Here is a 16,619-nt window from a genome sequence, read left to right as displayed (position 1 = left end):
CTGATGCTGTGACCTGGCTTCAAGCCCCGCGAGCTGGGCAGCGGCAGAAGCACCTGCTGCGAAGGCCTCTGCGCACCACGGAGGTTCCGCACGGCTGGGGTTCCGCACGGCTGGGGTTCCGCGGGAACGGGAGGCGTCGGGACAGCTCTGCCCCGCTGCTTATAATAAAAAATAATTACTTTAGAGGCTTACAAAGAGTAGAAGTTAACATTTGTACTGCTGGTACTTGATCAAAAGACTACAATATATTCATTCTAGGAAGTAAATAAGTGTTTTAAAGGAACTAAAAACTGGTACTTGTTGTTTAGGGGACTATGTATATTAGAATTTTAAGCATTACTGTGGGAGCATAGTGTTTCTCTACAAATTCAGAAATTCCCCCGTTTATGTAAAATCGTACTTCCTGATTTTACTTGGTAAAGAATAAATAAGAGCAACTTCATGAAGGTACTTTTTTTTTTTTTTTAAGCACTATGGTTTACTCAAAAGTCTAGTTTTCTTAGAAATGTTAGGGCATCTCCACCCATCAGTAACCGTGCCGACTCTCACACCAGGAAAACCCAGGAACATACGTCGCAATGAGCTGTTTTCACAAGACTTCCTCTCTAATAAACACAACACTTTCTCCTCCTCTCAGATGCGAGCCCCAGATGCCAAAGTGCAGATGTGCCAACTGGAGGCGTGTTGCTAAGCAAAGGAGAAGGCTAGCGAGTCTGTCCAGCAAATTAGATTGCACAGTGGGATGGCGTCTGCTTCGCAACCCAGACAGGGAGCGGCCGTGCTCTCCTCCTCCAGGGGGCCGAGGCTGGTGGCCTGTACCTGGTGTGTAAAAGGGTCCTCATGGGTTAGAACACGAGGGCTTTGAGGGAAAACACAAAAAGGCTCGCCTCCCCTGGGTAACAGATGCACCCTCTTGTGCTGCCCTGGGCCACGGACCCTCCGCAGCCAGGGCTGCACCTCCCCCGCTGGCCTGAGCTGCGGGCGGTCGGTCAGTCACCTTCTCCTACCACACTCTGTGGGGCTCTAAAGAGAATGTCAACCTACACCCAACGCCAGAGAGAATGAAGATCTTAAGCATTTGACTGGATTCAAAAGCCCCGGACACCTTCCATCGGCCTCCCCATTGCACCTGGCTAGGGGCTGTGCGTGAGAACACCCTGTGCTGCCCACAGGGGAGGGGCCCAGCGAGGAAATTCCCACACGCAATCGTAACTACCGGCCAGCGTGGGGCCCTGCCCCTCCGAGGGCGCTGGCAGTTCTTCCTCGATCTGAACCGAAGGAAGAGGGAGCACCCCCACCCCGACCCCCCTGTACAACACCCAACACGGGAATGCACTGATGCTTCTCACAGGACGGAGCCTCAGCCTCTTGCTTTACGGCATCGTTTATGGCATGAACTAGGAACAGCATGTGTCCACACAAACACGACAATTGTACATCATCATCTTTACAATATTAAAGGAGTCATATACAAGTCTACAGGCATTGTGAGCAGGAGGGCCGGGCGCCCCGTCCACCGGGCAGCCGTCTGTGGTTTCCCCGCGCGGGAGGAGCCCGCTCGGCCACGTGTGACCGAGGCCTGGGTGTCCATCGCCGGGCCTGTCGTCTAAGAGGCAGCAGGTCAGTGAGGCGCCCTCGGGGCAAGAGTCCCAGGTATGCCGGTGTCCAGGTCTTACTGGCAAGCTAGTGTAACAAATTTCATTAGAACACAGTGTGCATATTAGTGTGGGCAATCAGAGCTGGGGGCGGCTTCCTGAGGCGGGGACCCAGAGGAGCTGCGGACAGGAGGGCCCTGCACCGAGGGGCCGTTCCTGAGGTAAGGATGCCGTGTGGTCCTGTGGCTGGTCTGGACGGGAAGAGACACCTCCAACACCCCACGGTGAGGAACACAACCGACTGGAAGCCTCTGGGAGGTGATCTACCAAGTGTGGCCCAGGTCACAGCCAAGGTGAGGGTCTCAGGTGGTTCCACAGCCAGCCATCCCCCGCACCCAAACCACCCTCCTCCCAGCAGCCCTGCCCCCGGGGGCCCCCGCTTCAGCTCCCACAGCCCTGCCCTCCCTGCACGCCCTAGAGCAGGGACCGGCGCTGTCCACACCCGCTCCCAGCACTGGGCCGGAGCGCCAGGCCCTCTCCCACCGTGCGCTGGGCATGCGCGTGTCTGACTGAGAATGAAGCACCAGGTAAAGAAGTGTTTGGTCCTTGTCGGCCTCTCTGGCTTGTGTAGTTAGTTGCTCCTGTTTTAAATACTGTAGAAAAATAAGCCATCTCTGATGCAGAGACCCACTGGAGTCTGCCACATGTGGAGAAGGACGAACGGCTCCCCTGCGGTGGGCGGCAGGCCAGTGCCCGCTCCGCCAGGGCAGCCCAGGGCCCGGGAAGACGCTGCGCCAGGCGGGGAGCCCAGGGCCCGGGAGCTGCCTCTCACCGAGGCAGCCGTGGGCCACACCAATCCTCCGGAAAGCATGCCTCCAGCGCTCCATTCTGCGGCAAGACACCTGGGCCGCAGGGCTCCCTGGGCCGGCCTCGGACCCCCAGCCCCACCTCAGTCTCACGAAGATCGAAGATCGAGAAGCAGGCGTAGGCGGCACTCCCCAGCACTGTCCGCGGGTCCCTGGCCGTCCGCGGGGCCGGGGCCTCAGTGGGCACGGAGGCAGGGCCTAGTCCAGGGGCTCCTGCTTTATCCGGACGGCGGTGGGGGTGGGCTGCGGCCGCCGCTCCTCCCGGCAAAGCACGTACTCGCTGAACTGGGAGGAGTCCACGCCTCCCCCGCAGGACGCAGCCACGCTGAAGCCCCGCTGGAACAGCCTCTCCAGGACCTGCCGGGAACAAACAGGGTCAGCAATGCCCAGCTGCACATCTGCCTGGCTGGCCTGCTGGGCAGCTGGGCCCTCGCCCGGCAGCTACCTTCTCCTGTTAACACCTCCCGGCTCACAACAGAGGTCCAGAACCACCAATGGGTCAAACAGGCAGGACAGAGGCGGCCAGGCCCTGGGACCCTCAGTGAGCAATCTGAGTGCGCTACAGCCTGCAGGCTCCCCAGCCGGGATCAGGGCGGGAGAAAGAGCCTCAGGGGCCACTGCCTCTTCTCGGTGCGACCTGCCTGTCTCTCCGGACACGTGGTCCAGGGCCCCTCCGCACTGAGACCCGCCGCACTTATAGAGAAACCCTGCCCCTGGCCTCTGGGCAGCCACCTGCTTCCCGGAGCTTCAAGCCCCAGATGGTGTGAGGCCTGGGGGCTCCTCAGCTCCCGGGAGCCGGGGTGGAGAGGAGGCGGTGTCCTCTCTGCGTCTGCGTCTCTGCCGGCCTCCGAGTCCGCGTGGGCTTGTGCCCCTGTGCGGGTGGGCCAGTCCCTGTCTGACGCCTGTCCTGAAACCAGCAGGTTCGGAGAGGCAGCCTGTGGAGTGTGTGCATGGCGGGGGCACTTCCCTACAAAGTCACCGGCCCCACACCCGAAACCCGGTGTGCGCCTGGGCCTGGAAGGGCTGGGGGAGTGGCCCCACTCCGCCCTGGGCTCTCAGACCCCTCTGGGGAAAGCCAGCCCGGAATCGCTCCGGGCAGCCAACTGGACGCCCGGTCGGCAGGGAGCGGAAGGGGCTCCAGGCCGCCTCCACGCTCCGCCCCTGACCTGCCGCTCCTGTGGTCTGGGTTTAATTTGAATCCAAACTCAGACTCTGGGTGTCAAATGAAGCACTCTTTGTTGAAAGTACTTTGGACATTTTTTATGGAACACCCTTTTGGAATAAAAAAAAAAAAAAAAAAAAAGAGTACAGATCAATTTTTTTAAGTCCACCCCCCAGGCGCCATCATTTAATTATGAGCAGGGCATAAATTATGCATCCATACATTGTTGCCTTTTCTGTGAGAGGGCAGGGAGGGAGGGATTCGCCATCTCAGGGGCCGCGCCTCCCTCCCTCCACCTCTGTGCTGCCGGAGGGTTTGGGGGAGACGGGGCGAGGCGGAGGGTTTGGGGGAGACGGGGCGAGGCGGAGGGTTTGGGGGAGACGGGGGCGAGGCGGAGGAGGGTTTGGGGGAGACGGGGGCGAGGCGGAGGGTTTGGGGGAGACGGGGGCGAGGCGGAGGAGGGTTTGGGGGAGACGGGGGCGAGGCGGAGGAGGGTTTGGGGGAGACGGGGGAGGGTTTGGGGGAGACGGGGGCGAGGCGGAGGAAGGTTTGGGGGAGACGGGGCGAGGCGGAGGGTTTGGGGGAGACGGGGCGAGGCGGAGGGTTTGGGGGAGACGGGGGCGAGGCGGAGGAGGGTTTGGGGGAGACGGGGGCGAGGCGGAGGAGGGTTTGGGGGAGACGGGGGCGAGGCGGAGGAAGGTTTGGGGGAGACGGGGCGAGGCGGAGGGTTTGGGGGAGACGGGGCGAGGCGGAGGGTTTGGGGGAGACGGGAGCGAGGCGGAGGGTTTGGGGGAGACGGGGCGAGGCGGAGGAGGGTTTGGGGGAGACGGGGGCGAGGCGGAGGAGGGTTTGGGGGAGACGGGGCGAGGCGGAGGAGGGTTTGGGGGAGACGGGGGCGAGGCGGAGGAGGGTTTGGGGGAGACGGGGGCGAGGCGGAGGAGGGTTTGGGGGAGACGGGGGCGAGGCGGAGGAGGGTTTGGGGGAGACGGGGGCGAGGCGGAGGAGGGTTTGGGGGAGACGGGGGCGAGGCGGAGGAGGGTTTGGGGGAGACGGGGGCGAGGCGGAGGAGGGTTTGGGGGAGACGGGGGCGAGGCGGAGGAGGGTTTGGGGGAGACGGGGCGAGGCGGAGGAGGGTTTGGGGGAGACGGGGCGAGGCCAGGGGCAGGCGCAGCCCTCACCTGCACCGAGTTGAGCCGGCAGTAGCCGTTGAGCGGGAAGCGGATGACGTGCGTGGGGTCCTGGTTCCAGCCGGCGTTGACGGAGTTGCACATGACATCCCCGGTCTCCGGGAAGACCTCCTCGATGAGGGCCTTCTCGCCGCTGAGGGCGATGCGCTCGCCCAGGTCGGGCGTGACCCGCACCACCAGGCAGTCGCAGGCCCGGCTGCGGCGCCGCTGCTCCTGCTCCTGCTGCCAGCGCTCCAGCTCGCGCACCATGGGCTGCAGCTGGTAGTAGCGGGCCTCCTCGTACAGCAGGCTGAAGTCCTGGGGACAGCGGACAGGGTGAGGGAGGTGGGCGCCGGGGCCTCCTCTCACCATGCCGCAGGACTGGCCCCCTCCCCCAGGGCACAGTGTGAACTGGGATGACTGTGCCCATTGTCCAGGTGGAGGAAATGAGAAAATGAGGCTCAAGTGAACGTGTGCAAGGAGCCCAGCCCTGTCCCAGGGGCGGCGGCTGGTGTCCACCTGCGCTAGGCCCCCTGAGCCCTTCCCTCTGGCCCAAGCGCTCAGGGAGACTTCACTCCTCCCTCACCCCGCGAAGTAGAGAGAGGCCTCTGGAAAGACCAGGAGGCTAGACGAGAGGAGCCTGAGGCTGTCCGGGCCGGGGGCCTGCTACCTTCTCAGAATCCCAGCGGGGAGGAGCTCACTTGCCCAGAAAGAGCACGCAGCTCAGCAGGGAGGCAGCACAGGTCTGCCACGGCTGGGTTTCCGGCAGCCTCGTCTGCTCCCTGAAGCCCCATCGCCTGTCACTGAGCTCCACTGAGCCTGTTCTCTTCCGTGAAATGCACGCGGACACCCAGTTCAGGAAGGTGAGCATTTTAAAGGACAAGGGCTGCCAAGGGCCTGCGGCCCCTGAACTAGCAGCTGTGTGAGGAGGGCTGGGGAGGGGCGCCCATCTCTCACCCGGCAGGCAGCCCCCTCCCAGGACGGACGGGCTCGCACAAACTCTCCCTCAAACACCTGTCACCCACACCTGCCCCAGCCCGGGGTAGCCGGGAGTGCCCATGACTCATGCCACTCAGTGAGGCTCGGACCAAGGTCAACCGGTGAACCTGAGGCCCCCTGGGGAGAGGCAAGGAAGCCGGACACAAAGCAGGGCCTACTGGCATCTGCTGGCCCAGCCTCTGGAGCCACCTGAGGGAACCGTTCTACCCCTCCTCAGGGTCCCTCAGCCCCGCCCTGGGCTTCCACTCGCAGCTGCTCCTTAAGTGAAATCTGCACAGCACACAACTCCCACCTTCCCCAGCCCAGAGCGCCTTCACCCAACGTCCCACCGGCATTCCATGCAGGAGCTGGGTGCCACGATCCCCCCAGCCCCTCCCCCTGCTGGGCCTCCATCGTCCACTAAGTCAGAAGCTGCAGGCCGGGGTGCACCCTCAGGAGCCCCTGACCTCCACCCCCCACCCCCAACCCCTGGCCTTTCTTAAATACGTCTAACCTGCCACCTGGCTCCCTCTTCCCTGCCTCCACCCTGGTCCAAAGCCTTCAAATAACCCCTCTTGGCCTCCTGCCCCCACCGCCCTCCTTACATCCTCCTCCCCACAACAGCCAGGGCGATCCGTTTGCAAACCTGATGGTCACCCCCCGAGCCACCCCTCCTCAGGACCCTTCCACTGCATTCAGGGTGAAACGCCAAATGCTGAACCAGCCAGCCAGGTCCCCGCATCACCCAGCAGCCTCCCCTCCTGCCCTCCCCGTTCACACAGCCCCAGGCTCACACCTTCCCTCCGGTCAGGCGGTCCTGCTCCCGGCGACTGTGCCTCCTACCAAGGCCCTCACACCTGTGTGTCCCCGTCCTCCTCCACCTCCCAGAGAGACATCCTCCCGGACTCCTTCTCTGCGTTGGAATTCTGAGGAATTCTAGTGTTTTCTGTCCAACATCTATCTTCCCACCACATCTTAAGTGCTATGGGGACAGGGCCTACGTCCGCCTTGTTTCACTGTATTTTCAGCCTAAGTTTGGTTGTTGGGACGCAGGAACTAAGTTGGATGGAGGACAAAGCAGTCCCAGGGTCACCGGTCCTCTGGGCGCCCAAGGAAGAAAGGCCACGGGCTGCTGAGTGGGGTAGCCCAGGCCACGGAGGGGACCAGCACCGAGGCGGGATTCTCGAGACCTGGACGGTCACCTTTTGTTTGAAGGGTGTTTGCTTTGGATCTGGGTTTCCTCCCTGCAAACGGCCACCAAGAAACAGACCTAGGAGCCGCTGACTCCTGTAACTCCCACACACAAGTCTTCAACACGACAAATGTGAAACCAGGGTAAGTGCCACTGCTTAACTGTTGTCACACCCTGATAAATAAGCTAAAAATGTGAGAAAACAAAATTAGTTTAGAAAAACTGATTTAGCCCTTGGCTTCATCGCTTAACTTTTTATGGTTGCTATGACGACTGTGGGTCCACTTATTAAGTCACAGCGTCCCCTGTGTAATGCCACCGCGCAGGCATCGGGGTTGCCACCGGCTACAGGCTTACCTTGAAGTCATCTGGCAGCAGCAGCTTTGACGTCCGCAGGAAGCTCAGGACGTAGCGGAAAATCTCCCCATCCCGGTCAATGAAGTAGTGCTGCTTCAAACTGTCCAGGACGATGGGCTCAGTGCCATTGAAGAGGCGGCTTATTCTGGGAGAGATCACGGAAGGGCGGGATGTCTGATAGAAGGGCCAGTCCACCTGCCCCAGCCCCACCCCTCAGGGCCTGCCCTGCTGGAGGGATGAGGGGCCTCACAGGGGTGACTGACACTGGACCACGCCTGACGATGTCTGTATGCACAGGAGGCAGCCAGGCCACCATCAGACAGGACTCCAGCATAGCAAGCATCACCAGCCTCAGGCAGGGAGACACACCCAGCTACATCCACCCGCCTGCTAGCACGTGTTACAGGCCTGGAAAACTACAGCAAGACACGGACACAGCCTCCTTGCCCCCACACACCAACCCTAGCCAGACAGACCCACCCAAAAGCTCCCACCAACCATCAGACACCCTAGCCCACAGCCACACACACAGTGAACACATGTAAAGCAGCCCAGACAGTCTTGGGTCCCACACATCCATGTCATCCAACCCACAGGAACGAGCATCGGATGTGACACATCTGGGGAACAAGCACAGGGTCACATGGTCCTTCCCTCACAACAGACAAATCACAGGTGGACCTAGACACTTCTGGGCAAAGGCCACACCAGCCAGCACGAGCCAACCAGCACAAGTCGAGCTATGCACATGCGCAAACTCACAGATAAACCAACAGCAGCCACGCATCCAGGGAGCCCTAGGGGAGATCCCAGGGAGGCAGGAGTTCTGCACACATGCTTGCGTGCTACAGGACACACACGTACACACACACCACTACGTATGCACAAGGGTGTGCACACCTGGGAGGGAAGACAGGACCCAGCACCCTGTCCTCTGAAGGGCAGTGGTTCTGACAGAAACTCAGGTCTAGAGGAGCCCTTGAGGCTGGTCTGCATCCACTCCAGGAGGAGGGAGCCTAAGAGCCAAGGCTTTGGCCTCCCGAATGCCCAGGGCAGCAGGCTTTGGCTTGGCTGACTTCCCCTGCAGACCCAGGCCCAGCAATGGACAATGGGGAGCCACAAAGAGGGGTGCTGACAGCCAAGAGCTTGACTCAGAAATAGGAGGAAGGTTGGCAGGGTCTTCCCGGCGACAGCACCTTCAGACACCCTTCAGCAGGCAGGGCGCACACCTGCCCACTAGACCCTCCCACGGCTGCAGCTCCTCTGCACAGCCTGGGAGAAGGTGGTTCCAGCCCATACAAGCTGATCCCTGAGCCCCTCCCTCTCTGCCTGGCATGGACCTTCCAGGACATGCCTCTCCCCCCTCTGTCCACTCAGGCCATTATGCCTGAGGCCCTGCCATGCCCCTGCCATTGTGCACCAGGGCACACGAGCTGGGCAGAAGCTGAAAGGTTAGGGCCCGAAAGCCTCTTCCAGGGCCTCCTGTCTGCACTGTCCTCCACTCTGGTGGCCTGGCATATTCAGGCATCAGCTGTGAGGGGTCTGCCCAGTGTGGAATAGCCTAGCCCCTGACCAAGTGGGACTGTATAAAAGGACAAGGCTGCCCAGCTGGTGTGGCTCAGTAGGTGAGCGTTGACCTATGAACTTGGGAGCAGGAGGTCACGGTTAGATTCCCAGTCAGGACACATGCCTTGGTTGTGGGCTCAACGCCCAGTAGGGGGCATGCAGGAGGCAGCCAATCAATGGTTTGCACTCATCATTGATGTTTCTATCTCTCTCTCCCTCTACCTTCCACTCTGAAATCAATAAAAATATATCTTAAGGAAAGAGCAAGGCTGCCTCACGGGTGGGCACCAGCAGGTCAGAGCCTGCGGAGGTGTGGAGGCCAGAGCCTGTGGCATCAGATCTCAGGGCTCCACAGGCCATCCAGCCCTACCAACCCCCCTAGGCCTGGTGACGACAGTCCTGGGGGGCACAGCCCCCTGAAAGCCTTGTGGGCTCCATGGCCTGTCCCAGCTGTCAAAGCCCCTAAGACCTGGCCTCCGCAGAGCTTGGGTGTTCAAATGTCAGACGGAGGGGCCCCCAGCATCCCTGGAGGCAGGTGGCACAGCCCAGGGCCTCCACATGCACCAGCAGACAGGTGAGAGGCCGCTCCTAAGCCCCGTGGAACGTGCTCCATCCTTCCTGGCTGAGCCCAAACCCTCTGTGCAGCCAGCAACGCTCTCGGTTGGGCTGCGTGGCCGGTCCCTCTGGTGTCAGGGCGGCTGGGGCTCCAGCCCGGCCTGAAAGTCCACGGGACTCGGAATCCACCCACATCCTGGGGCTGACTGGGCTCCCGGTTGCTCATTGGCCCAAGACTAGAAGGTGTTCAGTCTGTCTTATTTCAGGATTGGCTGGTTCTCGATCTTTCCATGATTCACTGTATCTTCACAGGACGGAGGCTTTCATGCCCTGGGGGTCTGAGGCAACCAAGAATGTGAGCAGGTTGAGGGAAGGTTAGGCCAGTCACCGCAAAGGAGCAGCAGACACTCACAGGGGCTTGAAGTCGGCTCCTGCCCTGGGCCACCCTCCGAGGGAGGGTGCCAACTTCACAGGCTCTCCGGGGAATGGGCTGGCCATCCCGACCCAGCTGACGGGGATCTTCTCTCTCTATTTTCTTAAGCTTTGGCTCCAATTTCCTCAGTGTTTCAGGGGAAGGTTTTATTAGTTCTGAGGCTTCTGGACATCTCAGCTTGTTGCTTCCCGCAGCCAGGAGGGAACAATGTCTAGCAGACAGGCAGGAGCGGGGTCAGCCCCAGGGAGTCTCTGTCCCGCTGCCTCCGAGCAGGGACTGACTGACAGCTGTTCTGGGGCCAACCAGCGGAGGCACCTGCTCCTTGTCAGAACCACCCACCAGCCAAGGCTCAGAAGCCCAGGCGTCCTTCCGTAGGCCCCGGGCCTGAGGTCTGGGGCGCGGGTCCCTGGTCTCCTGGCAATGCCCAGGACGGGACTCGAGCACCTTTACACGGAAACTCCCAGGGGACCTAACACGTTTACTGCTCCATTTCCAGGTGACTCGCAAAGCGGTCCTGGGTAAGGAGTCCAGAGCCCTGGTTTGGTTTCCAGAAACTGATGAAAAAGCCGTCTTAATTTTAACGATTCGCTCAAAGAGGGATGAGAGGGATCTGAGGGGCCCTTGCCAGCACAGCCGCCTGACCCTCTGGCCCCTGGCTGTCCCACAAGCCCCCCGGCCTCCGCCCAACGCTGCAGGCGAGGGAAGCAGGCCGTCTGTGCGCCAGGAACCACCAGACAGAACAGCAGAGTCACCTTGAGCCCGGCCTCAGGAAAGAATGCGACTGCCACCTGCTCTGGGTACATCAGCAGCCCCGAGCCGCAGGGACCTCAGCTCCCAGCCGGTGGGTCCACCCCACCTCACAGCAGGACCCCAGGGCAAGGACAAGCTGCACTGTGGGCCGTGTGTGTGTGTGTGTGTGTGTGTGTGTGGGGGGGGGGGGGGGGGGGGGGGGGAACCCCTGCCCTCACGGCTCCCAGGCAGCAGCCTGGACACCAGAATGAGGAGACCATTCCCTGCGGGCCTGGGCTGTGATTACTCCAGAAGGGCAAACGTCTGATTTCAGGAAACTCTCTTCAGAGAGGCTGTGGGCAAGGGTTTTATGAATTTCACTCACAAACGTCGTCAACCAATTAAGGGGTGATCTATCTCAAACAACTCAGGAATGCCACAGAGGGAAAAATTGAAATTAAATAAACCGAATCCATCTCCTGTCCTAGACAGGGCTCTGCACGCCAGCACACAGGCCAGCATTGCTGACGTGGCTTCACGGCTGACGCCTGCCCCAGCCCCACGGCCAAGTGCACAAGTGCTCCAGGCCTAGCCTCTTTGGGGAAAAGAAAATGAAGCCTCAACCACCCTCTGCCCCCAGAACCCCCAGATTCTGAACTAGACCCTGCACCCCCCTCACAGTTCCTCCTCGCGTGAGCACCCCAGCCCCACGGAGGACTCCTCCCTGGCCCCACACCAGCCTCCCTGACAGCCGCCTCCACACACGAGGAGTCCTCTGTGCTCTGAGCAACCGCGCGACGACAGGCAGCCCGACTAGAAGCTTCCCAGAGACGACCCCCGGTGTCTGGGGGATTAATTAACTCCTCTTGCTGCTTTAACTGTATAAAACGGCGGTGCCCGTGGAGCTGGCCCTCCTGCTGCTCAGCCCTCAGCAGCGACCGCCTCACTGCGCCAGGAGCAAGCAGTTGGGGGTTCAACAAGCAGGGCCCCACATCATCTCCCGGACAGCCTCAAGGGACCCACCCCAGCCGGCTCAGCCCTGCGGCCCCCGGGAGGGAAATGCCCGAGAGGCAAAAGCAGGAGCGGGCAGCGCCCAGCGCCTCCCGCAGATGGGCCCACAGGGCGGGAGGCCCAGGGAGCTCTGCAGAGAGGGAGGCGGCAGGCTGGAAGGGTCCTTCCTGGTCAGAGAGGGTCCAGGGTCCATTTGCTGATGGAGCATAGGCTTCTGCTTCTCCACAGCAATTACTGCACCACCCCCCGCCTCTGCCACAGGGAGCCTGCTGCCAGCCCTCAGGGTCCAGCAGTCGCCACACCAACAAAGACAGCAAATTGCAGCTTCCTCTCCTCCCCCGCCTGTGCGATTTCTCAAGGGTTAGAATCAGGAGCAGGATAAATACATAACCCCAAGAAGGACACAGCATTGCTCACACATGGACCCCTGCAAAAGGCCAGGCCTCAGTCCCACTCAGAAGGAACCTAAAGGCTTCTGGTAGGACTGGCTCTGAAGAAGTGGCTTCCGCCAGTGGGTCAGAAGCTCCTCCTAGCACTACCAATGCAGCCAGCTAAGGGTCACAAGTCCCCTGCAAACCAAGCAGACTCGGCCTCCCAAACCCTAGCTCCCTGGGGGAGATGGGGGTTGGGGGGAGGGGGAAGAGGACTGGAGGGGAGGCTGCGGAGCCCTGCAGGCTGGCTGGCGGAGAAGACAGACATCGCTGGTAGCAGGCTGCAGATGCTGCCAGTCGCCATGATAAACCTGGTAACACAAGGGGCTCGGCTCTTACCTGGAGTCGGGGTACTTGGTGAGCGTGGCCAGGCTGCTGGTGTACATGTGGCCGCCCACGTCAATGTGCACGGGCGCATTGGACTTGGTGAGCTGGGCTGGCAGTGGGATCCCCTGGGCAGCCAGGGGAGACACGGGTGACCGGGTGAGAGACAACCGGGACATGCTTCCTGCCTCCTGGAGACAGAATCAAGGCAGAAACAAGAGTTTCCTCACCACAGAGCTGGGTGCTCCCTTTATTACCAATGTGATCACAGATCTAATCAGATCCCTTCGCCTGTGCCTGATCACATATTCAGCTGACAAATTACGGCCACCACTGTAATTAAGTGTATTTGCATCATTCTCTTCAAAGGACCAGAGGGGGAAAGAAAGATGCTTATTAGCAATAAGAAATCAAGAAAAAAAAAATTTCAAGGTGTCAGCCTCCAGGGGCATAAAACAAACTGCAAAATTCTAATTAAAGGTCGTGGGCTTATGTGTTAGATGTGAAATATCCCCTGACAAACGAATCACCAATTTGTGAATTGGGATTCAGGGGTTTTTGCAAGTTTGTCTCAGTAACGAGACACCTCTAAATTAGTGACTTCCTCAGCACCTAAGGTGTTGAGTTCTGTACGTGTAGTAAATTTCACATCAAATTAAGAGCATTTTGTTTCAAAAAAATACATAATCCTATAGTCAGTCAACAGCCATCTCTTGAATGCCGCCGCTACGAGGAAGGGCAGCCAGCGAGCAGGCACTCCGGAAGAGGGCAAAGGGGTGACCACCATGCTGACCAGTCCACCCTCTGGCTCTCACCTCGGTTCCGGCGCTGCCTTGGGCGTGAAGCGAGGACCCGCTCGGGCGCTCCTTGCGGTGAGGCATCTAGGCTTCCATCACTGCCCGGAGTATCTGGGAAGCACCAACAAACCAGACGGTTTACTCCTCAAAGGTCATGGGCACCGAGTCTTCCATGGAGTCAAAGACACTTCGAGCCGTCCTTTCTCACATGCTCTCCTGGACCCCATGCCTACTACCCAGCCTTCTCCAGATTCCACCCACCGTAACCTATCCCCACACCCTAAAGAATGCATTCGGGCCATAGCAAATCACTTCTCTCTCTCTCTCTCACACACACACACACACTCTCTCTCTCTCACATGTGTTTTCTGAGAGCTCCATGTCTGCTAACTCAGCTAATGACAATACTGAAACATATGCTCACCGTAATTGCTCAAAATGTTTCAGAACAAATCTGATTTTCCCGGTATTTTGGTTTAGAGCCATGTTACCAAGCGTGTCTCCTCTTGTATCACAGAGAACCCTGTGGACCCCTGTGCAGGGAGGGTCCCCCACCCTCTATGAGATGGGAGCTCAGGACCTCTCAGACCCCCAGATGGTCTTGTCTGTGCCTCAGGCCTGCCGGGTGATCCCGCCCCCCAGGCCTCAGAGAGCTGGCTAAAAACCCACAGGGGCTTAGCAAACGGGCCCCATCTCCTGCTCCTCCCCACCCTCCCCACGGTCACTTAGCACCTTTCCTCTGCTCCACAGTCACCTGAAAAGAATTTGTTCCTCAGCAGAAGCCACTCCAGGGCTCTGTGTAGAGCCTGTGAGGAGGGTGGAGGAGAGCAGGCTTATACAGCCCTTTGCAATCTCATGGGGCTGGGAGGAGGGCATCAGTTACTATCGCCCTCTCCACTGGCCCGGATTTGTCTCTGGCTGGTTAAAATGAGGGTGCAATCTCCCCTAAGGGTTGACTTTGTGCCTTGAAATTCAACATCCAATTTTGAAATATGGACCAAAATCCAAGGAGCACCAAATCATGCAAATGTTAAGTAAGGTTAACTCTGACTTGGTCCTGGCAAGTTCCTTGACAGGAACCAGGGTGGGGGTGAAGGTGCTATTAGGGGACAGAGACGGTTCATTTATATCCTCCCTGGGGGTGCCGCTGCTTTCGGCATTCCTGAGTTCCAGTTAGCTTTTTAACACGCAGGTCACTTATCTCAAGGAAGTTCTGAGAAACCAAAACAGATCTCCAGAATGGGCTGTCCTGCCCAGGAGGCTCTGTCTGGCGAGGAGTCAGAAGGAAATCTGATGGATCTTCACTCTATCAAAGCCACTGCACACAGTTTTCCCTTCTACCAGGACACTGCTCCAAAGTGACATTTAACACCACGCACCCATCACAAAAGCTGCTCCGTGCCATTCCCGCCCGGCCGCTTTCCCACTGCAAGCACACCCTGCCGTTCACAGCAAACCGGAAACTCACCATTGGAAGCCCCAGGCTTTACGCCTTGACCAGAACCTCCAGTGCCCCCTTTGACCAATGCATCTGTGCTGGACAACGACCCTTCCTCCGAGACCACTGCTGAGGTCAGAAGCACAGAGTGAGTGCAGTGAGACACAAGCTCATTCCGCCAACATCAGCACCAAACCCATGACCCAGCAGCCCCAGCAGCCGGCCCTCCCCAGGCCGCCGAACAGCCTGTTGCAGGGCCCACGGGCTTCCAAACTGGCGAGGCATTGACCTGCTTCTGGGAGCTGCGGCGGGAACCCCAGACCCGCGCCGCCCACCCCGCCGAGCCCCGCCCGCCCGAGCAGAGGGAAGCGAGCAGAATGCCACGCTCATTTACACACAAAATGATTTTGTGTCCCATTGTGCTCGCAGTTGTTCAGCTCTCTGGGGGTGATTAAACTGGCTGAGCTGCGGCAGCTTGAGACGATTTCACTAAATCGCTTCTTCGTGAAGTCGCTTCTTTGCTAAGCTGTTATTTTAGCCATAAAAGGTAAACAGAAGGCGCCTCCCCAGTTCTCCCCGGCTCCGCACCCTGGGCGCCAGCCCGGGGCGATTGTCCGGGGGGCGGGCCGGGAGGGCCCGCGGGCCGCCGGGTGCGCGCCAGCCCCGCCGCGGAGCCGCCGGCCTGAACTTCGGGAGCCCGGAGCCGGCCGGGCCCGGGCCCGCAGCGCCGCGGGGCGGGGGCGGGGGCGGCCGCCGGGCCCGGGGAGCCGGGCAGGCAGGGGAGGGCTGTGCGGCGGGGGCGGAGGACAAAGTTAAATCAAGGAGCAGGCACTTGGAGACCACAGATGGGAAGCTTGCCTAATTAAGGACGTAAAAGCGCTTTTGTTCTCAAAGTTTATTGTTGGCGGGATTAAAAAAAATTAATTGAAACTAATGCTGTTATATGCAGTTAAATTCCTTCATGCACATTGGAGGGAGAGAAAACTTGAAGCTTATTCTGCAGGCGGGGGGGTGGGGGTGGGGGTGCGGGAAGACCTAAAGGCGCTCGGACACGGAAGGAGGGGTGTTGGGGGTGTGTGTCCGGAGCGCGCGTCCCGGAGGGCGGCACAGACCCGGGGGCGGCGACCGCGCGGCCGCCCCGGAGCCTCAAACCCTGCGCGCCCGGGACGGCCCGCAGCGCCGACCCCTCCCGCCCCATCTCGCACTCACGGGGTAGGCGTCGGAAGACGCACATCTGTCCCGTTAGAGACTTTTTCTCGCTCTGATTTGAGCGCCAAGCCGAGCCCCGTCTGCCCCAAAGCCTCCGCTGCAGGAGCCCAGTGTTGACCCCGGAAACTCACCGCCCTGCAACTGGGGCTCCAGTGCTGGGGCCTGAACCCGCCTATCCCGCCCCCCCTCCCCCCCCCCCCGCGCTGCAGGAAGCGCCGAGCCCGCCCGCGTGGGGAGGGTCTACCCCGGGCCAGGACCAGCCCACGTGGGCAGCCACCCCTCCCGCGCCAGGCCTTTGTGCTAGGTGCCCCCGCCGCCCGGCCCTGGGACAAAGCAGCCACCCCCGCCCAAGTAGGAGCCCCGACTTTCTCGGCATCGCGGCCACTTTGGGGACAGGGTGCGTGGCGCGGAGCGGGGGCCGCCCTCGCGGGGCTTACCTCGGAGCCGGAGCGGGGATCGGGCTCGGGCACGGCCCCCGCCCCCCGCGGCCGCCGGTCTCCAGCGCCTGGCGCAGCCTCGCCGCCTGTGCTCGCAGCGCGGGTCGCTCCGGTCTCGTCCTGGAGTTACTTTCTCTCTCGCCCCCAACCCTCCCCCCCCCCACCCCTCCCGCCCGGGCCCCCGCTTCGCGCGGCCCCTCGCGGCGCGGCGCGCCGGGGCCTCCCCACCCCGCCCTCCCCGCGCCTCCTCCCCTCCTCGCCGCCGCCGCCGCCGCCGCCTCTTCGCGCCGCGCTCCGGCCGCCCGCCCGTCGCTCCCACCTCCTCTCCGCTCTCCTCTCCGGCGGCCTTCCCTCGGTGGCCGGCGAGAAAACC

At 60.7% G+C, this 16,619-nt stretch overlaps 1 protein-coding gene across 6 annotated transcripts; it reads right to left on the bottom strand.

Moving 5' to 3' along the window:
• Positions 1–451: 451 nt before the first annotated feature.
• Positions 452–16,419, bottom strand: KCTD15 (potassium channel tetramerization domain containing 15). Of its 6 annotated transcripts, none has more exons than XM_084861385.1 (7): positions 16,247–16,418; positions 14,631–14,729; positions 13,181–13,273; positions 12,381–12,556; positions 7,317–7,461; positions 4,802–5,107; positions 452–2,818 (listed from the first exon to the last, which is right to left on the bottom strand). In XM_084861385.1, exons 3-7 carry the CDS (start codon positions 13,244–13,246, stop codon positions 2,660–2,662), a joined length of 852 nt encoding a protein of 283 aa, XP_084717511.1. In that variant the 5' UTR covers positions 13,247–13,273; positions 14,631–14,729; positions 16,247–16,418; the 3' UTR covers positions 452–2,659. The 6 variants fall into 6 exon arrangements, with proteins under 6 accessions (XP_084717511.1, XP_084717512.1, XP_084717515.1 ...); XM_084861386.1 differs by having other exon boundaries at positions 14,631–14,726; XM_084861389.1 differs by lacking the exon at positions 16,247–16,418 and adding an exon at positions 15,941–15,959.
• Positions 16,420–16,619: the final 200 nt, after the last annotated feature.

This window comes from Pipistrellus hanaki (assembly GCF_964339955.1).
Source record: "Pipistrellus hanaki genome assembly, chromosome: 15".
In the NCBI taxonomy this organism is placed as follows: domain Eukaryota; kingdom Metazoa; phylum Chordata; class Mammalia; order Chiroptera; family Vespertilionidae; genus Pipistrellus; species Pipistrellus hanaki.
The sequence above is the reverse complement of the archived record's forward strand: the minus strand, read 5'-3'. Positions and strand labels throughout refer to the sequence as shown.